The following is a 20,900-nucleotide window of genomic DNA, read 5'->3' as shown; positions in this document are numbered from 1 at the left end:
TTTTGATCAGAATCCCTTGGAAACAATCGGGCGCAAGGAAAAGGAAAAGGAAAGGCCAGGGTTAGAGCTAGCACAGGACCTTATAGCCCAAATAAGAGGAAGCATGTGAAGCGATAGATGTAGGTCATGCTTTCGTCGACATCACGTGTACGCACACCGTGTAACTTGAAAGATGAAGGGAAAAAGCGTCGGGCCGGCAAAGTCTGGTGCAACTCCAACAAAACTTTTTGCCAGAAAGGGAGGGTATATGACAAAGATGTTGGATGCTTATAAAGAGAGGGCGGGCGGGCAACACCGCCAGAAAGTTTTTTCTTTTTTGTACCGGGGGTTTTCTTTCATACTTGCTTTCTTGTTTCTTTCTTCTACTACTCTTTAATAATCTACCTTTTATACTTTACTTATGAACGAGACAAGAAAGAAGAGCTGGAAGCCGAATTGGCCAGCATTGTTCATGGTCGTTCTGATAGCCCTGGACATTGTGGTCATGAAGCAACCGCCAATGCTCGTCAGAATAGCCTTGGCTATCCTGCTGGCCTCGTCAACCATGATTCCATATATCCGCCGCTTTACCGTACCAGCAATGCCTATCTTTACATGGCTTATCACCTTCTACGCCTGCCAATTTATTCCATCCGAGTATCGACCCGGCCACATCTTTGTCAACATCCTGCCGACATTGGAACGAATCTTGTACGGCGCCAATCTGTCTGAGATTATCTCAAAGCATCAGCACCCGGTGTTGGATATCCTTGCATGGCTTCCATACGGCATCCTGCACTTTTCTCTGCCTTTTGTGTTCGGATTAGTGCTATTCGTCTTTGGGCCGCCCAAAATCGTCGGCGTGTACGGACAAGCATTTGGTTGGATGAACGTGTGTGGTGTGCTTACGCAGCTGCTGTTTCCAAATGCGTCGCCTTGTGAGTAACAAAACAATCTGGTTTGACAGAAATTGCAGAATGCTGACAATGTCGCACAGGGTATGAATTGAGTTACGGCTCGAAACCTGCCGATTATTCCGTCCCTGGAGAAGCTGGCGGCCTCGCGCGTATCGACACTATCCTTGGCCTTGATCTGTACGGTTCATCCTTTGGCGCATCGCCCTTGGTGTTTGGTGCATTTCCATCGCTGCACTCGGGTGATGCAACCCTTGAAATGCTATTTGTGGCATATCTCTTTCCCAAGGCGCGCCCACTCTGCATTGCCTATGTAATGTGGATGTGGTGGTCCACCATGTACTTGACTCACCATTATCTCATTGACCTCGTTGGTGGCTCCATCTATGCAATTTCTGCGTTTTTCATTGCTCGCCGTCACCTGCCTGCCATCCGACCCAACGCACGCACCCGTCTGGATTATCTCGGTATCCGCAAAATCAGCTGGTCAGCATTTGTTCGCAGCATCGAGTATCGTCGCAACTTTGGTTCAGCAAAACCACAACCGGCAAAAGATTTATCTATCGTTCATGCAACCGTCAACATGGATGGCGAGCCGCAGGATGTCTACGTACTTATGGAACCCGAATGCCTCGACGACGATAAAGTCTCGCTGCGTCTGCGTCGTATGGACTACTCCGCCGAAGAGGAAGATGTCGGCCTTTCGTCTGGAACTTCGTCGCCGTCAGAACCGGCGTCTCCAGTAACACCGCGCTCACCACATTTTCCGGTCAATCTCAAAGCGTAATTAATAATTCATTCATGTCAAATCGCCGCTCCGCCCCCTTTCGTGCATCATGTTACTACTACTGTGTATATTCCGCACTTACCATCTATTCTCTACACTCTGCTGTTCTGCATATATTTACCAAACGTACAGGCATCTCTTACGTACTATAGCCCTTAATCCTAATCTACCTACCTATCTATCTATCTATCTAAACTCTAATTACAATTTTCTTCCTGTAATACAATCCAAGGTTCGCTGTTTGTGACACCCATTGCTTTACGACATGTTCTGGAATTCGGGTAAACAAATCAGGCCCAGACGGCTGCCGGTTCGTTCGGCGTTGCTGGCCGACAACAGCCGTCCACCACTGGGATGACTATTTTACCGTTCAACGTATGATTATTTTGCTTGCAGGGCCCACTTCGAGTCCGACCATTCAACAAGCTGCAGCGCAGCTTTGTCGCAGAAAGGAACGTGTGTACAGGGTCTTATCATCAATTCGTGCATGAGATGGAGCAATAATACAACACTTGGTTCATCGACATCTCTTCTTGGTACGTGACATGCATCTAATCAAGCAAGGGGGAGCACTCGAACACATATGATAAGGTGAAGAGAAACATTTATCATATACGATGCAGGTAAAATTACATTAGCAGAGAAAGAAAGAAAGAAAGAAAGAATGATGTGGAGAATATCTATCTACTGCGACTGGCACTGGCAGCATAGTTCTTCTTGCCCCAGTCAAAGGGAATATACTTGTACTTGATCATATGTTTGATCTGTCGTCGCATCGTGATGGCAAATAGAATACAAAAGTATATCAACAGGATAGGCCAGAAGACTGGAATATCGAATATACTAAAGAAGCTGCACACCAATGCAATCACTGTAGCCTTTGTTGCAGAGTACCTATTTGAGTGCCAACAACAACAAAGCAAGCTTAGTGTTCCGTTTCTCTCTTTCTCTGCTTTGCATCATCCTAACGTACCAGAACTTGAACTCTGGTAGGCGTCGAATGAACGGTTTAAACTCTTCATCTGCCTTTGTTGGCAAAGAAGGTCCCTCTTCAAGTTCGTTTTCCTGTGTATCCATTTCCAACGACGGGTCGATCTTTGGCGTCAAGAACGCAAGGAATAGGTTCAGCAAGTAGATACCTACAGCATCACACATCTTAGTCCCTTTCTGTCTTCCATTTTTTTCTTTTACCAGGGGCAAAGTATCCCAGTCATATGCGCAGAATCCATTCCTACGTACCAAGTGCATATCTACAATAGCACGAGCTTGTCAGTACGTATGCAGTGTATGTGTGCAAACCCCTTCTCAGCCACTTACGTAACAATGTACCATCCTTGCGCCAGAATAATGCGCAGCATGAACAGCACCAGCAACGTTGCTGTGCCGATCCAGCGGTAGTGGACATAAGGCGTCACTTCATCAAGCCAGCGTTGCCATTTCTACATTGGTCTACGTGTCAGCTCCTCCTCCGACGGGTGCGTGTGATCCAGGAACAACACGCAAAACGCTTTTTCGACGTTCCTACGTACTCGTTCAAACGCTGTCTTTTGTGCGAGAAACTTAGAAGTTGCTCCATCGCCGGATTCTCCTGCAAGATCGTTCATGTTTCACACACTGTGGAAAAGGGCAGACTGAACTTGCTAAGGACAACTTTTTACCTCAGTCGACGTTCAAATTCAGACATAATTTGGGAGGTGTTGGACGAAAATGCAGCACTTCTTTATCTTTTGAACGCAATTACATATGAAAGCCAAGTATTATGTACATTGAATATTTGCTAGTTTTACATCTGAGTGCATGAAGGCGATCCACCGAATGTGAAAAAGTCGCTAAAAGTGTGAAACCCGTCGTATTCCTCGGCTGCTTGTCTATCATCCTCGTTGTAAAGTGGTATATCGCCATCTGCTTGGAATGAAAGCTATTTTGACGATGGTTACTAAATGTTCGCATAACCATACATTGCTCCACATACCTTGAATGGCTCTGTGGCATCTTGAAGAATATATTCCTTACTGCTTTGCTCCACGCTGGTTTCTTCAGACGCTTTTTGGTCTTGTTGAGAGCTCGATTTGGAGCCAAGAGCTTTCTCCACAGCTTTGCGAGCCTTGGGTGTTAATTGACCAATAGTATTAGGGAACTCGACGTTGAAAGAAATGAAGAGATTACCCTTTTGGTATGGGTATCCTTTGCACGGCATGCCTTCGTTTGCAACAACCTTTTGCATTCCTGGTTTGATCACTTGACCGGGTTCATGAACGATCTTGATAATTCTTCCATCCAGATGCGTGAAAGTCTTTGTAAATCCAAGCAAAGCTTCGCATAATGTGATATTCATGGTCATCTTGAGATCGTCTCCTTCTGGATCGTATTCAAACATGTGGTGTTTCCTCACACTGAGCCAAACAACAACATCGCCGCGATTTTCCAAACCGACCTATTTTCAAGGAGATGTATTTCAGAATTCATATTGGGCAAAGGAAAAAGCAAATACAAGTTATATATTTACCATCTTGTCACCCACGTCCGGTACTGCAATTGTTCCATCAACAGTTCCACCTTTTGGAATTTCGATTTCTAAACTCGTTCTTTCCATTTGTACACCGTGACCATTGCATGCGTTGCACATATATTGGACCTTGCCTCGTCCACCGCAGTGCCGACATCGTCGCTTGTGACCACCTTGTTTAAACGTTCGAGTACCATGGCATTTGCGACAAGTCTCTGTTCTTGATGTCTTTCTGGATAAATTTGCAGTTAGGGAATAAAATGTTTTCTAGCGATAACCACACGACTGGACTTACCCTTCACATTGTTCACAAATTTCTTGTCGCTCAAACGCTTTCGTAATCGTCTTTCCATTGTAAAGCGTTTCCAGATCAACGCTGAAATCAATGTTAATGTCGTCAGGTTTCATTTGTCTCCTGCGTCGCTCTTCAAAAAGCAACAATTAATCTTATGCAATGGGAGCGACCTTTAATCTCTATTACATACTTGCACTTGGACCTTGAGCGGTGTCCTCGGCATCCTCTGCATAGTCGTAGTTGCGACGTTTTGCTGGATCTGACAGAACTTCGTATGCATGTGCTATTTCTTTGAACTGCGCAGAATTAGTCAGTTACAAGGTTTAAGGTACTCTACAAACCGCATACCTTGTCGGCACCCTCCGGGTTCTTGTCAGGATGGTATTGAATTGCCTAAAAGTAGATCGATTTTATCAGCATATGTCCATTCCTCACTTTATCTCGGGTTCTGTTACGACGGAGTACTTACAAGCTTCTTGTAGGCCTAAGAATATGCGTCAGTGATCTAATCCTTTTCAGCATTGGAGAGTAACAAGCTCACCTTTTTGATTTCGGCGTCGGTTGCATTCTTGCTCACGCCAAGGACGGCGTAAAGATCAGGCTGATCGGTCATGACACGGTCTCAATCGTTGTTGACCTCGAGCCGAATGAAGGAAGCAAGCAAAGATCGATCAGACCGAAAAGGTCCCAACTTCAGCGGCGCTTTTCGAAACTCGCAGAAGTTGCAGGAATTTTGAAGGTACGTTCAGGCATCGAATTTTTTTTTTCTTCTTTTCGCACAGGACACTGGCACTGACGAAACTATAAAAATTTCCGCCTTTCTCGCTTCTCCCAAAGCCGCGTAATGGTAGATACAATACGCAGTACTTGCTGAACTTACCGAAACGAGCGCCAACACCAACGTTCATACCTGCAACAACGGCCTCGCAAACAACGAACATGTGCGTTGGAGACTACTTTCTAGCGCTAAATAATCCTGTGAAGTTGATCAAGCTGCTGCCAATTCTGCAGGCTTTGTCTATGCAACGAAAGTCAGCAACTTGGACGGCAAAAACGGCAAATTGCAGTATCTCAATACTGCTTGCACCTTTGGTGGCAGTTACTGCAGAAATATAACCGAAAACATCCGCAAGCATTGTACTGCTTCCGCTAAAATCGGTTGTAAGGTGAAGTTGCGCGCGGTAGTGCTTAACCGCAAACAATCTGGTTTTACGGTTCCTCCTGGTTCCTGGTTTGTACGCAAGTCAATCCAGAACGACAACTACCAAGCGTTTCCCGAGACGTCGTCTTCGTTTCGCCAACAGCGCCAATTGGCATTGGAGCAGCAAACTCTCGTCCGTTAATACCATGAAAGCGGTGCAAAGACGAAGGAGTCATTACAACGATGCTGAATAATGCTGGCGGGCAGCCGTTGATTTAGCAAAAAGAAATTGCGGACGAGCGTGATCGCATCCTACCTTTCACGCCTTTTCTTTATCCATAACTGCCTTGTGCAGCATGCAGTAGATTGTTCCGAGATAGTGGTTGTTGATGCCACTAATACAAAACCACCAGAACCAGGCTCTCGCTTAAATGGATCTCATGATCGCTGAGTGAGTCCTGTCACCGTAGCGCTCCTTCCTGGCAGAGCCCGAACACCTTTCTCTCGCAGTTTTGTCGATGCTGAGAAGTGGTATCGAATCAGAATGGATCAAGAAGGTTGCATGTGTTGCTGCTCATGCCGAGATTTTGAAGTCCATCATTTATTATGCATGCATATTTTTCTTGTCGCTCGTTTCCGCAATGTCCCTTCTATAAGATATACACCTGGAAATTTTCGATACAAAGTAGTAATCAGCAAGAAGTTAGACAGCAAAGTGGAATAACGACACAAGAATAATCAAGTACATATGCAGCAAGAATGTGACGATCTGGACGAACGTTTGATAACATTGTCCACCAAGAGCTCGCAACTATACAAAGACATGTACAAAATGGCAACCCTACTCAGAAGCAACGCTTATTACACCATTACTCTAATATTTTATCTACCCTCAAAGGAGCAAGGGAAACCAGTTTTCAGGCTTGGCAAAGTCTTCACCGTTGCCTATTATCACACAATTACAACAGCGCAGATCGAGGAACTAAAAGCGTCGGTATACTCCTGGTCGGGATGGCTCGATCAACAAATAGTAGCAAAGAATATCGGTCCAACCGTTTTCACAATCAACCAACATTACCTATGTTATTGCCCACTAGAATGCAACAGATAGACAGCAATAGATCTTTTTATATTGATAAACACTTTTTATAAGATACTATTCTGGCCGTTGTTATTCTATTTCTCTACATAAGTACGAAAGTCTATGCATGCTGGCAAGAGTCTGCAAGGCGACGTATAATAGCTATCATTTAGCTGGAAATACTCATGCTAAATGCTGATTTCGACGGTATCTTTAAATAAAAGACTTGTTCTTTTCCTTGGATATACGATTTGGACACGGCTGATTGTGACGACAAACCTGTGCCATCAAGTTTGCATCCTAAATAATCTAATACGTGATGACTGCCTTAAGAGCGGAATACCTGAGGTATCTAGCAGTGCAGACTGTTGTCTCATCTTGAATAAGCATTGTACCAAAAAATAAGGCAAGATCATCAACTGTTTTAAAAGTTTATCATCATGAGAAAAGCTTTGGATTCAATATTGTAAACTTGTTTGTCTGTATTTGCAAACATATGAGATGATGATCGACTTGCCACGCGGGCATACATATTTTTGATTCAAGCATATTCCGATGACTTCCAGCAATGTTCTTTCAATGTTTGCTTAGCAGACGAATTGGAGGCTAGTATCAATGGGATGTGAGGAGCTGAGTTGCGGTCGCTGAGAATACTTGTCACGCAAGATATCACGGACGCTGTTCAAAAGCTCTTGGTACGTCTGGTTCGGATTAGCTCGCAAAGATGCTACATAGTTGGCAAGAATTTTGAGGTTAGCATCCCGCATCGAAAATCAAGGATATAGATTGACAAAGAACATACTGATAAATGCATAGCTCATTGCACCCGTTGCCTTTCCTGCTTCCTGTGCATCAGCCGACGTCTGATCGTCTTTGCAGCTAAAAGTATGTACGCGAGTGAGGTCAGCACTCAACGCTGTGCGATTAACAAAATGGCGTCGTTTACCCTGAGAACTGAATCACGTCCGCGGGAGAGTAGTATTTTTCCTTGTTATCTTCCTCGGTTCTTCTCGTGGTCAGCAGCTGCATGCCCAGTTCCTTGAGCGACTCAAGCGCGCCTTCGCGGTCGCCCGTGGCGTATGCTATACCAGCTTCCAAAAGACCGCGGCCGGCGTCCTTAAAGAGGTTTTGATCCTTGAGTGTACCCTTTGTTGAGTAGATATATGGAAGGTCGAGCACAGTGCCAGAATGGCAACTATCAAAAATGGCGGTCAGACGGCAGCCCTTTGGCAGCGGCTTGACGAGGATCTCATGTAAATCCTAATGGTAGTCAGCAAATATGTCGGAATATGATTTTGGAAATATGTATTCGCCGTACATCGTCAATAATCTGTCCAGAAGTGCCTTCATATTCCTGAAAGTCTACAGGATAGATTGTCTCGTCGAAGCCGTCAGGTTCGTCTCCATTCTCGTCAGGTACCTTGTCATCCAATCTTATCAATACAAAAGTAAAAGTCTGTTTAAACAGCACGAGCGACCTACCGAACCACCGTGTCCGCTGTAATGCAAGAAGAACCTGAGAAACAAAATCAGTCTCGTCTGATTACTCAGTCTTTCTCCCGGCGCATATACTATACGAGTCATTGTCGTCAGCGTCGTGTACCAGCCATTGCATGGCTGCTATGATATTGGCACGGGTCGGAATCAGCTTGGGCTCCTGCTGGTCATCTGTCAATATGACCATGTCCTCCTAAATAAATACAATATCAAGATATCCATTAAAGATTCCAAACTACAACTACTACTATGACGAGTATACCTCTTTGAATCCGTACAAATCGATTAAAAAGTTCTTGACATTGTGTACATCATTGATACATCCTATGTAGAAGAATGATGTTACGCAGGAAATGCAATTTTCCTAAACTTTCCAAGCTGTACCATTCAATTCGTTCTCTGTGCCGAAATAGTTGATACCAATAAGCAATGCACGTTTTCTGCCCTCGCCTGCAACAAATTGTCTCGTTAGATATTTTTTTCTTTTTCTGTTGGAAAATATAGCAACTGCTCTTCGAGTGCTTACAAGTTGACAACTTGAAGTCTTTGGGCGGATCTGCCATGGAGGGCTTGACCTTCAGGAACAGTTGATTGTCATCGTCCTGCTCCAAAAGCTCTTCGTCGTCGTCATTGTTTTCCCTTCTATCGGGAGCACCGTAGCCGCCTATGAGTATTCAACGCATGTGTAACCGTCAGTCTTTTTCTCCGTTTTGCCAATTGCTTCGGTTTACGGCTTGCCTAGACCGTGGAAGCTCGGGCGAGGAGTCTCGAAGCCTCCCTCGTAGTTGGTAGTCGAAGAAGAGTAGTACGAAGATGAATGGTACTACCGACAACGCAGCAAGAAATAAGCAACATGTATTTAAGGTTTGCCGCGAAAGAAAAGAGATAAAAAAATAAAGAGGGCAAAGCAGTGCAGCAGCAGCTCACCTCCGTCGTTGTTTGTTGATATCCATTGTTAGAGGAAGAGTATTCCGAGTAGGTATATTCTGAAGTTGGGTATTCTGAATGGTGATAATAGTTTTCCGACATGCTTTGGAAAGAAAAACTCGGAAAAAGAAGATGCGCAAAGAGAGTGCTTTTCTCCTTTGTGAAGATCATTTTGATGCTCCGGTTAGATGGTCGCCGCTGCTGTGCTGTTGCTGACGCTTCCACCTTGTCCTACTCTGCCCTGAACGGTTTATCCATTTTTTTTCTAGCTTAGATGCAAACGCCACTGGTAACATCGGAGTCCTGGTCGCCATCACAATGCTTTGCGTCTGAAAATGGCTACAGATGTAGGCTCATGGCAAATATGCATGCAGTTGTCAATAGCGTGTTTTATTTTTTAGGATTAGGCCTTGGCACCTGGTCCTCCACAACCCGCGCCTAGGTGACACACGCAGTGGCGGTTGCAGCTTGTCCCAATCATGAGCCACACATCCGCAGCCCCTCTGCTCATCAGTCTTGTATGATGAGGTCACTTCACGGGTCACAAGGATCACCTTAAATAATGCGGGCAATTGTGCTCTTAAATATTAATACAAGGTACACGGATAAATGTTTAGAGAATTTGCAGGGTAGATAGAGGATAAGGTGAATAAATGTTTAGTCGTCAACGTCGTAGTACTAAGACAGCGTTAGTCGTTCACATACGAATCGAGCAGACATATGACCTTTTTACTCACATCATCGACGTTATCTGTTTTCTCTTGTGCTTTCGCTCTGATGACTTTTCGTTCAACCAAGGGATCATTCTCGAGTATTCTGACTGTCAGCATAGCACTGCAACCTATCAACCAAAGTCAGAATCCTAACCCTAACATACGATCCAATCTCGTCATTTACCGGGTATGGGACACTCTGCTCGAGCGCCTCTTCGTTGGATGTATGTGATGATTGCTCGTTTGGAGAATGTGTGTTTACATGATTTACTATGTTCAAATAATTAGGAATGTCCAAGCTACAGTTCGTTGTTAGAAGCTTACGAAGTCACTGGCTCTTCCAACCAGGTTTGAGTAATTGGACATTTGAAGGATTCCTTTGCGCGACCGATAACAATGTCAGTATCTTCGTCTCCGTCGTTTTCTGGCATTGGTTCGTTTGGATGGTTTACATCCTGGCAGTAGATTATTTCAGTAACTGTAGTCTCGCTTGATCTGAGCTACCCACCGAATTAACCTACCCATACGCTCTGCTTGAAATCTTTCATGTAATCTGATGACCCGTATTTCATCTTATCCGACATTGCATTGTATCGGCTTTGATGGAGAGCCCATTGCCTCTCGTACTCTCCTACGATATCGCTCTGAGTCGCAATTAGTGTGGTTTTTCATGAACTGTATCATGTACATTTGATCGCACCATATGCTCTGCTCCACTTCTCAGTCGGGCGATAAGACTGTCATAGATATTCTTGTGGTCTTGCAATCGTTGTTGAATGTCAATGATATCTCGCAAATCGTCCTCGAGTTTTTGGACCTAGGTGGGAGGTTACGACTCGTTCATCCATAGTCCTACTATGCCCTGACAGCCCATACCTCTTGTTTGTTCTGAATCTTTTCAACGTCGCAGGCAACGTCGATGATCTGCACTGATCCTTTGCAGACCTTGTCGTAAACGCCCTCGTAATCGTGCAGTGCGCTTGCAAGTCGTTCCGAGTAGTAAGACTCGAGCTTAAACTTTTTGAGCTCCTCCTCGACACTGGCAGCAAGACTGTTGATCTGCTCGCTGCTCAACTCATCGCTCTGATCGGGTGTTTGGTCGACTGTGGTAGACATACAAGAAAAGATAGAGAGAAAAGGGCGCGCTATCGCGCGGACCGCGCTGGTTTCAATTTTGGTTTCAGGGTATGAATTCTATCTACGAACATTACGCTAACAGAAGGCTGCTACATTTCCTGATCCACAATCTCGGCGTCAACGGGTATTTCAGGAGTGGGCGATGATGATGACCAGGATATCCGTCCAGCAAGCGAGGAGCCCCAGTATATAATTAGAAACACAACGACAGCAATGGTCACGTAGAAACAGAGCTGCCGCTTGTGCCGGGTAGATATCATGCGATTCATCCTGCCGTATGAATGTCGCAGCGTGTTTCCCAATCCACCAAACGCAGTGTTCTATCTTTCCTGTGAGTATGGATGGTAATGTAACGATAATCGAGTCTTTCGTACCGATTCGTCAAGCAACCGGTCTTGATCGGTAACATCTTGGTGCATATCGAGAGTTATCTGTTACAAAACGTTTTAGCAATTCTTGGATTCCTTTGGATCCGTAAGATGCACATACACTTTTGAGTGCTGATATTTTGGACCCTAACTCGTCCATGCGCACATCGTTCTGCTGTTCAAACACGTAGCCACTGTTGGCATCTCCCTGCGATCGACTTGAATCCCCTCCACCTTTGGAATTGTTCCTGGCAAGTCCCATTGCCACTGAGTCCTCGCTGCAGACGATCAAGCTTGGCTGCTATATTTACCACATATTGTGTACGTGTGTGTGTGTGGTGAGCTTCCCCAAAGCTGAGGAGGAAGGCAAGAATGGGACGTGCGGGACCGCCCGCCGCCAACCCAGCATTTTTGATGGATCCGCTGCTTTCTTTATCTCGGCGGGGCTTGCCCTAACCTGAAACGAATAAGCACCAGGTCTTTCTCTCTCTATCTTTTTTCTTTTCTTTCCATTGCATATGAACAGCGCTGAGGCCCAAGACTTTCGTGTAAGCAACCAGTTTTACGCTTGCAACGATGAAAAATGCTCCAGTAAATTCAAATACTCGGACTGGGTGGTGCACTCCAAGGTCGACGGTCCTGATCCTCGAGATCACTTTGCCAACGAACGCAATCTGCTGTCATGGTTACGGACAGGTCTTACACTGAGCCTCATAGGTAAGCATATGCATGCGGGAAAAGCTTACCACGTGCATTAGCGGCGTTGTTCTGACAAGTGTTCCCACTCATGCAGGATTCATGATTGTGCTGGATTTGCGGAGCAAAAACTTTGCACCTTCAAGATCGTTGCCATGGAGCAACGAGCCTGCACCGTATAAGACCATGATTGTCGGCTACATTTTTGTTGCGCTCGGATTCTGCAGTATCTTGCTGTCAATGGCCATTTACTTTAAAAACCAACGTCGGATCTTGCGACGATTGTTGGATGTTGGCATGGGATGGCCGGGCTATAGCATGGCTCTATTGATCATGATGTTTGTTTGCTTCGTCATGGTAGTTGCCCTGACAGAATTGCAATAATCCATACACGCACTTTTTCTCCCGTAACCCGCACCTTCCTCGTCACAAATTTTTACCTGTTACATATTGATACCCGAAGCCTGTATGTACGAATATGTGAAGTTGGCTGAAAATAATAAATTTTCAAGGCGGACATCCCTGCTGCTGTATCCAGCTTGACCACCGCAATGACAACTGAGCGAGACGCAGACACAGAGGCGTTCTTCAAGGAACTTGAAAAGGATGACAAGCACGAGTACCTAAAATGCAGCGTATCGCAGACATTTGACGCCGTGTTCCAATGCTACAGTAATGTCAATGTTGGAATGTCACTGTGAATCAGCGATTGATCATTTATTTTCCTTTTTTCAACAGCCTTGGGTGCACAGGCGCTTAACTATTACCGTTACGGAGAGAAGAAGGACTGTTCAGAGAAATGGGAGGACTTCAAGCTGTGTCTGTGGACAAAGCCAAAGTCGAACGAGGAGGCAGACGTAAGAGTGGCGATGAGAGTTTTGTAGCGATTATCTGTATTTGACTTCCAACAATTATCGTTACAGCGCATGCTTCGACGCCGTCAACGTGAAAAGGAAGCAAAGAAGAAGCAAAAGCGAAGCTCTGAAGAAGTCTGGGAAGCACGGGATATTCCAAGCGAGAAGAATCAACAACTTGTACCATAAGAAGCACGCACGCACGCACGCGCCATCGTAACTACTACTATCACCCATTTGCAGCAACATCATCCCTCACTTTGTGTACTATTCTTTTTTTTATATCATTCCTCTTTTTTTTATTTTCGAGCACGAGATTGCGACTGTTCTTGCCTGCCAGGATTGCCATGCCCTTGCACACGCTCGTGGCGTCGAAGAGCATCCATCCTTGTAAATTTTTTACCGCATTGTTGGCAGTGGCAGTAAGGCCTGTTCTTTAAATGAATTGTTTGGTGCCTGGACAAATCGTAGGATCTCCGAAAGGTTTGGCCGCAGACTTTGCCTGTGTCTGTCACCTTGTCGCACACAAACTGCGGCGGTGCTCTGGGTGCTGGTTTTGGTGGTGAAGGGCGGATAGCGCAAGGGCTGCTGTTACTTCGTCGACTAGTGGTGGCAGATGGTGGAGCCTTTGTTCTAACTGATGGTGGTGGCGGCGGCGGGAAGATGACGGATGATGTGATGGAAGAGATAGCAGGGAGTGTGACGCTGTGTCGCGTTGGAGATGTGAAGGCGAGTCGCGGCGGAGGAAGATGGTGGCGGTCGAGAGGATGGATCATGTTTCTAGGTAATTGATCTGCAAATAACATTGGTGCCGGTAAAGTCCTAGATAGCATGGATTCTTCAGCCGACATGACACGCTGTTTTTTTCTGATCGGCTGGATGTGCGGCTGCTGCTGCTGTAGTTGTTGCTGTCGTTGTTTCTTTTTCTCGTGTCTTTCATCCTCAAGAGATATCCCAGAATCTTTGCGGATGTTACATGCATCCTCGTTATCATTATCATCCTGGTGTTCTTCTTCATCGGAACGGCGGCTGCGTTTTTGACCAGCTGCTGCTGCAGGTGACCGGTTCAAGGCATCGATGGATGATGATGATGACGATGACGGCGTCGGTTTCCATTGAAAGACAACTGATGTAGCTACAAACATTAATATTTATTAAATGAGCTGGTCCATTTCAAACATTCTGGAATAAAAAAGACTTGCATCGGTCAGAAATGTGCGATTTGCGTTTTAAGAGCAGTTGCAGAGGACGTGATTCGTCGTCAAGCAATTTTTGCAATGATCGCCCGTCGTACAAAGGGACTGGGCGATCTTTGATATCGAGAAACACGTCGTACTCGCTAATACTCAAGTTCTGCACCAATTATTAAAATTTGGCGAAGTTTGCTTGCTAGTAGCTTTTGCACACGTACTTTTACACTGCGTTGTATCTTATCTAGAAGGTCCATGTATAAAGACTTGCTGCTGCTGCCGCTCGAATCAAGCTGTATAGGTAGGCAAAGGCCGGGTTCTCCTTGCAAACGGATTCTGAAAAGACCAGATCGTCGTTCTTGTGAGCCACTTATCATCATCTTTTGCATCCTTTCAATGTAATGCCTTACCTGATATTAACGAGTGTAGACATTATTAGTAAATGAATGACAGGAATGAGTCAAGTAAGGATGGTAAAGCAAGAGTAGGGCTTGGAAAAGAAAGGAAGAGAAAGTGAGGGAATCAAGTGAGAGAGAGTGCGATCACAAGGGCAACAGGAAAAAAGGGACCTTTTTCAATCTTTCGATTAAACTGTGAGGTACATGAAATCTTGTCGTTTTTCTGATCTTCTGGCTTCATATCCAATGAGGCTTTTACTGTGCACTCAAGGGGTGGCGCCTTACAATGCTTATTTCACTTTTCCTCATACTAGTAGTTTCATTCAAAAGAAGACCATGAATTGTTGACCTAGTGGCGAAGGCTATCAAGTCATATTCCAGCAGTGAAAACCTACGGCTAGCATTTGCAAACTCCTGAAAGTATACTATTGCAGCACTGGCTCGTGTGTGACAACGACCTTGCTGAAACGTGCTTATTTGCAAGCGAGGGGTCTTTGCACACAGGACCCTCTGTGAGGAGAACTCACGCGAATCCAGGACTCCATGAGCTATATCATTTTTCTGACCTCCTCTTCACTTGGAGGTTCAGCACCAACGTAAAATGCTCAACTTCTGTATAGTTGATATCAAGCCACAGTTCGCACCTTCGTTACCGATACATCTCATGGTTGATACATTACCGCTAAATCAATTGACATGCACGAATGTAAGGTGCATACATCATATCGCGCAGATCCTTTTCAAAATGAAAGCCCTTTGTGCGCCGATCATTGCCAACAAAAGGTCATTGTGCGCGTGCACAGGCCCACGTTTCTTCATAGGGTCAATCATGCAGATTACTATCTTTGGTGTCTTTAGCAAATTTGGAAGGCTATACACAAATTTAAAAAAAAAGGGTATATGATGTATATATATCTTCTAGTCGGTTAAGGATAAATGTATCGGAAATCGCTCGTCTAAAAAGAAAAAAGTTAAGTCCTTGTAAATAACACAGGGCAGGAAAAAAGGATAACTTACATCTGTCACCGGGAATATCGTTTGGAGGAGTCGCCCAGATTGTCTGGGAGATGCTAAAAGAGCTGTCGTTCAAGAAAGGTGTGTCTTGTTTGACGAGTTTCAATCGTGATCGGTTCAGCTTGAGCTTGATGAATTCGTCAAAAATCAGAATCTCCGGATCTTGGCTAGACTTTAAGAGTCTATCGGTTATGAACTGCGTGAACATTTGGGAACCGGCAAGCTGCGACAGATACGCCTGCAACCGCTTCGTTCTTAGCCACGAGTTTTGTTTCTGATTATTATGCAATTATAACTCACCCTGCTGTCCTTATCTGAATGCTTTAAGAACCTTTCTTTGGAAAAACAATGAGTTTGTCCATACAGTAGACGATGGCCGCCGCCTGCATCATCTGCACTGCTAACAAAACCAGAACGGTAATTGTACAAAAGAGACGCAAACATACGCAAGAACGCTTCTTGCACTTTTCGTTCGTTGAAACAAGCTGGTAAACATGGATGTAATATTTGATCAGCGCATGTTTCATGGGTCACTAGATGACATCCTAAATAAACGCAAGCACTTTAGAACCTGGATCGTGAATGCCCTGACGTACGTCGATCACCTTGGCAATGCATAAAACTAGGCTGTCTTGGACGGGACTCTTCTGAATTTTCGTCCGCAACGTGCTTGCCACACAGACACCGGTAACCCTGCAGACTCGCTAATTCGTGTGGAAGCACTTGTATCATGATGTGGCCCTCAATATGCTTAAATCGACGCGGCATCTGGCTCTGGTGACGAGCATACTCTTGGCTGTATCCATAACTAGAGACAGACATACGTGTGGCAGTAATTCCGTCCTTCTTTCCTTGACTTTCGATGGATTCAGACTGTTGGAAAACAGCTCTTGGCCTGAGCATGAATGCAGACAACCGTCTTTTCGCTTTAATCTTTCCGGCAATGAGAATCATATACCTATAGAGAAAAACAATGCTATTCAATCTTACTTCTCTGTTGTCGTCTGATTTGCTGTCACTTGATGTGGATTGGGAGCTTGAGTCTGACGGAGAGTCAATCCTACTCCTCGGCGGATCAGATCTGCGGATTTCCTTTCGATGCGCTGAATCTTGTCGTCTCACGGGTAACGTAGTCTTGTTGGCAGTACTAGGGCGATTGGGTGTGGTAGGGCTTCTCGGAGGTGTGTGGAGGGATGAGGTCGACGAAGATGCTTTCAAATCTCCTGCTATCTTTGCGGTTCCTGGATATTGAGGCAATGCAGGCGGTGGCAAGTCCAGGGAGAGAGGAAGAGATGTCGAAGAATCGTTTGAACTTTGTGTGCTTACGTTGCTTGACCAGAATCCTGATAAGGGCCTGTTTGAGCTAGCGGATGTACCGTTGGACCAAACCGAACTTCGGAACTCGGACGGCTCCGACCGTCGTATAGTCCCTGATGGTGTATCAAAAGTGCTTTGCACGCGGGATCTTCCACAGGATAGCAGCATACGCCCATTGGGAAAGGTTTCCCGGACTGAAAGGGGAACTCCGTAAGGTATACGGTACGTAGTATGAAGTGGCGCGTATTGCTCCAACGCCGCCTGCAACTTGCGTCGTTGTCTGTCAGGTAAAGGTGGCACTCGACGACTTTGATGCATGCTGTTACTATCCAGGTTTACAATGCATGTCTGCAGTGAATTTAAGTTAATTCAAATCGACTTAGCATGTATCACGCTACAGCTACTCCACCTCTTCAGAAACATAGCTTTCAACTTCTTCCATAGTTCCCTGGAAGCCAACAATGTAAGGTACAGGGGCCTTTCCATAAACATCAGTAAAACCATTTGTATGTTGAGGAGAAATAGTCCCATATATTACCTGCAGGCATGTCAGTAGCTTCTCTGGAAGCACTGGAATAAATACAAAGTGCCAATAAAATGGAAACAGCAAGTATCTAAACGTCTCACAAGCCAATGACAACATTCCTGGATATTGCGACAGGAACAGAACTTTGCCTTCAGCGAGCAGTGTCTAGAAAACAAATGATTAGACTTTTAAATATCATGAGAGGAAGACCAGTTTACCTCCAAAACCACCAAGATTAGATGAGGGGATAGTGCGCGGAACACCTAAAGCAAATATACATTAACCAATTCAATGTCTAGCCCAAATGAGCCAATCATATACCGGAAATAAGGAGAACTACGTAGGAAATACATTTTTGGTTAGCAGTAGCCAAATGATACGTAAGTGTGATTGCTTACATTTTTCAATAATGGCACTTCGTTTATCGGTGGTCGAGAGAAGAACAACGGTTTTCTATTAATGGTTAAGCCAATCTCAAATCGACCTGGGGGTGGCAACGGAACTTCGCATATAATGTTGTAGACAGCACTTAGTAGAGAGGTATTAGGATGCATGAGCTAGAGTTGCAGCAGGATGTAATCGTACCTTTCAATATTTACAGTGGGTCCTTCGTGCCGATGACCTCGGACTCCCATCGAACCATCTAGCAAGATTCTAAGCCAGTCACCGTACAAGTCAATCCAAGGCATGCGACCTAGCAGTCCAACGCTCTTGGGAACCCATATGTTACGTGCTTCGCAGACGCCCATCTTGACCGGTTCTAGTAATTCTCTGTAGAGAGAGATATTTTCCTGAGCACTGCGCACCAGTTCTTCAAGCTCTTCGCGTTGCTGTTCAATGTCGGCGGTCGACGATTTTGTTCGCAAAGATGCCAGCTTGGAATTATGCTCCGCGAGTGTTCTCTGTTCATCTGCAATTTTCGTTTTCAAATGTTGTGCGTATTCTACTGTACTGTTCGACTAGAGAAAAGTATAAAATTCAGCTTCATTGTCCAATTAACAGTGGTTATTGGCTTACCATGTTTTCCTTGACCCATTCGTGTATAGCATCATCAACTTTATTTAGTAAGTGTTCGGGTAACGGTTCATAGAAAATTACGCAGGTGCCATTCACCGTTGAACCATTTTCGTCTGTCATTGCCTGCGCTACGTCGTGAATTCACGGTAGCAAACCAAAGAAACCAAGAAACTTACGAATGAGTGTATTTTTTCTGGAGGCGGCTCGTTACCACAGTGCAGCTTGATGTCTCTCGGAAAGCAAAACTGCGTGAAGTATATATTAGACAACTTCGCAGTCGAGGATCCAGGGAGGACATGTGTTTACCATGCCGACGTATGGTGGGAACTTGAACGACGCAGAACTCTCTTCTTTAGGGTACCGGGTCAAGATTGTCGGTACGTATCGTATGTCAAGAATGTTTGGTACATTGGATCCATCTATACTCTTGCTACCAGAGGTAGATATCGTGCTTGTTGAGTTAGTTCTATCTATCAAAGCTGGAGGTTCTGTTTTTTGACGCTGGCGATGGAGCAAGGACGTTGAAGCTGTGCATTTTTCCAAAATTAGCTCTGTGCAACAAGAAGTCAATCAAGCTGTACCTTCAGGCAAACTCTGCCAGGTATGCGACTGCTGCAACGTGGTCCTGCTTGTCGTAGCAGCAACGTGGGTAGACTTTGAACGATTGCGCGCTTCTGGTCTTTTGGTATATTTTTCCGCGAGCTCGCCTTGATCAAGCACTGCAATGACCGTATCCCTTATGCTGTCTCTTTCCTTGTCAAAATTATCAATGACAGCCTGTACGTGATCGAGCACGCCGAATGTAGCATCTCTAAGAGCTCTGTCTTCTTGATGGTTTTTGGTAGCAATGTCATTGGTGTCAGACGGGCGATCTTTGTTCAAGACTTGAGCAGCTGCTGTGTTCTGCCGCTGATAATAGAATTCGTCAGAGGTCGTTTGCTGCCCTTCCTTGGCTGCCTTGTAAGTCGCAAGGAGGTCGTTGTCGTTTACTCCTGCCACAAAGAAATAGTCAGCGAGCTTTTGGCCACCACTGTTGCTGGCCATTTTGATCCGGTAGCGGACAAAGAAGGAACAGAACTGGAATTGAAAAGGGATGCATGATCATGGTTTTCCAGTTTATTGTGATGCATGGTATGGACGTGTATCTTTGGACTGTTATTTCTTGGTGGCAAGCTTGAGCCTTGATAAGCCTGGTTTGTATCATCGGAGGGAATGATTAATCTTTGCGTGTGATGATGTTATTGGAATTGAAAGGGGATGCATAATGATGAGTTTCCGGTTTACTGTCATGTATGATATCCATTGTTATTTCTTGGTGTTGAGTCTGAACAGACAAGACGTGTGAGAATCGGCGTAGGTACTGTGACAAAAGTACGCAAAGACCTGCTGGAGAAGGCTAACGACAAGTCAGTGTCGTATCGCCGCATCGGCAGACCCAGAAGCTTGAGCGATTATTTTGCGACGGCAATCGTTCGCGGCTTAGGTTTTCTAGGCTGGGTTCGGACCGGGTTGGGAAAAGTTGGAATGGGGCAGTACCCCTTTAAGTCCAAGTTGCCTCTGAAGAAAATTTTATGTTCGTAACAAGCGCTTTCGAGCTCGCTACGCTCGTACGCTTGGTTCGCTAAAGCTCATGGCTGATCCCAGTTTGTGCTTCTTCACGCAAGCACGACGCCGTCGAATTCCAGGTTTTATTCAGACCTACGCTCGCGGGGATACACCCTTGAGTTGTCATATTTCTCTGTTCTATGTCATGTCTTCATTCATCAATGGCCTAGTAGAATGGATTAAAGCTTCTGGCTATACTGCACAAAGCATTACTCAGTCCCTTGAGGGATACAAAAGCCTAATTCACCAAAGCCAACGCTATGCCAGATCAAAGTGCTCTTGCGTCGCGCTGCGCTTCGAGCAAAGACACCAATGATTTCGGAAATACTCATGTTGCTTTATTTACCTCTTTATCACCAGAACATGGTGGGGACAAAGGCACTAGGGACTTCTGAAATACAAACCCTTAATCCATAAACTGAACACTTTAAATCCTCATATATACATTCCATTACTGTCATTCCGATATAGTATAGCATGTTTCAACCCTAAATACATATACATCTAGCTGCTCATTCAATGTAGTCCGTTTTTCCACCCAAAGAGTTTGCTTTGACACTCTACCCCTTGTTTACCTAGCGGCTCGTTATCGGCTAGGTCATATGCAATGCTGAATATCTGAAAACTTTCGAAGGCCCAATCCTCAGATTGGGGTCTCATCTGCCTGCCAAACTCCAAAAGTAAACATTAAATTTGTAGTCCATATCGTATTATACACTTTTCTATCCAACGCGTGTGGAAGATGTATAAATGAATTAACTATAGTTTTCCATCAAAAAGCCGGTGCTCCACCCACTCCTCCAGAAAGAAGTGCTTCCACAGCAATTTTTTCGAGTTTAAGGGCTCCACCAGCCAATAAGATGAACGGAAATTTTTCAGACCATTCCAATTTGGGATAAAGACCTATTTCCTCTTTTGCGATTTACAACCAAACAGTA

The 20,900-nt window shown here is 45.0% G+C and overlaps 11 protein-coding genes across 11 annotated transcripts; 4 read left to right on the top strand and 7 right to left on the bottom strand.

Annotated features, from left to right (window-relative positions):
• Positions 1-400: 400 nt before the first annotated feature.
• On the top strand, positions 401-1,680 carry VTP01DRAFT_7097 (uncharacterized protein; the record flags this gene model as incomplete). Its single annotated transcript, XM_069386071.1, has 2 exons — positions 401-917; positions 977-1,680. The coding sequence occupies 2 exons, from the start codon at positions 401-403 to the stop codon at positions 1,678-1,680; spliced, it is 1,221 nt and encodes a 406-aa protein (XP_069234569.1).
• Positions 1,681-2,360: 680 nt separating this feature from the next.
• On the bottom strand, positions 2,361-3,284 carry VTP01DRAFT_7096 (uncharacterized protein; the record flags this gene model as incomplete). Its single annotated transcript, XM_069386070.1, has 5 exons — positions 2,361-2,574; positions 2,654-2,819; positions 2,920-2,930; positions 2,998-3,119; positions 3,210-3,284. The coding sequence occupies 5 exons, from the start codon at positions 3,282-3,284 to the stop codon at positions 2,361-2,363; spliced, it is 588 nt and encodes a 195-aa protein (XP_069234568.1).
• A 179-nt stretch (positions 3,285-3,463) lies between these two features.
• Positions 3,464-5,094, bottom strand: VTP01DRAFT_7095 (uncharacterized protein; the record flags this gene model as incomplete). Its single annotated transcript, XM_069386069.1, has 8 exons — positions 3,464-3,598; positions 3,653-4,114; positions 4,187-4,418; positions 4,482-4,611; positions 4,672-4,777; positions 4,830-4,874; positions 4,951-4,965; positions 5,023-5,094. 8 exons carry the CDS (start codon positions 5,092-5,094, stop codon positions 3,464-3,466), a joined length of 1,197 nt encoding a protein of 398 aa, XP_069234567.1.
• A 326-nt stretch (positions 5,095-5,420) lies between these two features.
• VTP01DRAFT_7094 (uncharacterized protein) lies at positions 5,421-5,824 on the top strand (the record flags this gene model as incomplete). The annotated part of the gene is made up of 2 exons (XM_069386068.1): positions 5,421-5,579; positions 5,648-5,824. 2 exons carry the CDS (start codon positions 5,421-5,423, stop codon positions 5,822-5,824), a joined length of 336 nt encoding a protein of 111 aa, XP_069234566.1.
• A 1,466-nt stretch (positions 5,825-7,290) lies between these two features.
• VTP01DRAFT_7093 (uncharacterized protein) lies at positions 7,291-9,229 on the bottom strand (the record flags this gene model as incomplete). The annotated part of the gene is made up of 11 exons (XM_069386067.1): positions 7,291-7,430; positions 7,506-7,582; positions 7,650-7,963; positions 8,022-8,123; positions 8,186-8,219; positions 8,281-8,393; positions 8,463-8,524; positions 8,585-8,650; positions 8,727-8,864; positions 8,939-9,023; positions 9,128-9,229. 11 exons carry the CDS (start codon positions 9,227-9,229, stop codon positions 7,291-7,293), a joined length of 1,233 nt encoding a protein of 410 aa, XP_069234565.1.
• Positions 9,230-9,784: 555 nt separating this feature from the next.
• Positions 9,785-10,956, bottom strand: VTP01DRAFT_7092 (uncharacterized protein; the record flags this gene model as incomplete). Its single annotated transcript, XM_069386066.1, has 7 exons — positions 9,785-9,805; positions 9,865-9,968; positions 10,025-10,110; positions 10,165-10,295; positions 10,362-10,484; positions 10,541-10,657; positions 10,717-10,956. The coding sequence occupies 7 exons, from the start codon at positions 10,954-10,956 to the stop codon at positions 9,785-9,787; spliced, it is 822 nt and encodes a 273-aa protein (XP_069234564.1).
• Positions 10,957-11,066: 110 nt separating this feature from the next.
• VTP01DRAFT_7091 (uncharacterized protein) lies at positions 11,067-11,661 on the bottom strand (the record flags this gene model as incomplete). Its single annotated transcript, XM_069386065.1, has 4 exons — positions 11,067-11,297; positions 11,352-11,408; positions 11,467-11,593; positions 11,657-11,661. 4 exons carry the CDS (start codon positions 11,659-11,661, stop codon positions 11,067-11,069), a joined length of 420 nt encoding a protein of 139 aa, XP_069234563.1.
• A 202-nt stretch (positions 11,662-11,863) lies between these two features.
• VTP01DRAFT_7090 (uncharacterized protein) lies at positions 11,864-12,425 on the top strand (the record flags this gene model as incomplete). The annotated part of the gene is made up of 2 exons (XM_069386064.1): positions 11,864-12,062; positions 12,139-12,425. The coding sequence occupies 2 exons, from the start codon at positions 11,864-11,866 to the stop codon at positions 12,423-12,425; spliced, it is 486 nt and encodes a 161-aa protein (XP_069234562.1).
• A 167-nt stretch (positions 12,426-12,592) lies between these two features.
• Positions 12,593-13,084, top strand: VTP01DRAFT_7089 (uncharacterized protein; the record flags this gene model as incomplete). The annotated part of the gene is made up of 3 exons (XM_069386062.1): positions 12,593-12,713; positions 12,780-12,898; positions 12,965-13,084. The coding sequence occupies 3 exons, from the start codon at positions 12,593-12,595 to the stop codon at positions 13,082-13,084; spliced, it is 360 nt and encodes a 119-aa protein (XP_069234561.1).
• A 110-nt stretch (positions 13,085-13,194) lies between these two features.
• VTP01DRAFT_7088 (uncharacterized protein) lies at positions 13,195-14,040 on the bottom strand (the record flags this gene model as incomplete). Its single annotated transcript, XM_069386061.1, has 1 exon — positions 13,195-14,040. One exon carries the CDS (start codon positions 14,038-14,040, stop codon positions 13,195-13,197), a length of 846 nt encoding a protein of 281 aa, XP_069234560.1.
• Positions 14,041-15,401: 1,361 nt separating this feature from the next.
• On the bottom strand, positions 15,402-19,401 carry VTP01DRAFT_7087 (uncharacterized protein; the record flags this gene model as incomplete). Its single annotated transcript, XM_069386060.1, has 15 exons — positions 15,402-15,439; positions 15,501-15,735; positions 15,798-16,042; positions 16,103-16,430; positions 16,488-17,162; positions 17,224-17,292; positions 17,353-17,505; positions 17,559-17,603; positions 17,662-17,676; positions 17,739-17,868; positions 17,926-18,299; positions 18,358-18,480; positions 18,534-18,602; positions 18,664-18,884; positions 18,939-19,401. The coding sequence occupies 15 exons, from the start codon at positions 19,399-19,401 to the stop codon at positions 15,402-15,404; spliced, it is 3,183 nt and encodes a 1,060-aa protein (XP_069234559.1).
• Positions 19,402-20,900: the final 1,499 nt, after the last annotated feature.

The sequence above is a fragment of the Rhizomucor pusillus genome (genome assembly GCF_041956525.1).
Source record: "Rhizomucor pusillus strain CBS 183.67 unplaced genomic scaffold VTP01scaffold_30, whole genome shotgun sequence".
Taxonomy (NCBI): Eukaryota; Fungi; Mucoromycota; class Mucoromycetes; order Mucorales; family Lichtheimiaceae; genus Rhizomucor; species Rhizomucor pusillus.
The sequence above is the reverse complement of the archived record's forward strand: the minus strand, read 5'-3'. Positions and strand labels throughout refer to the sequence as shown.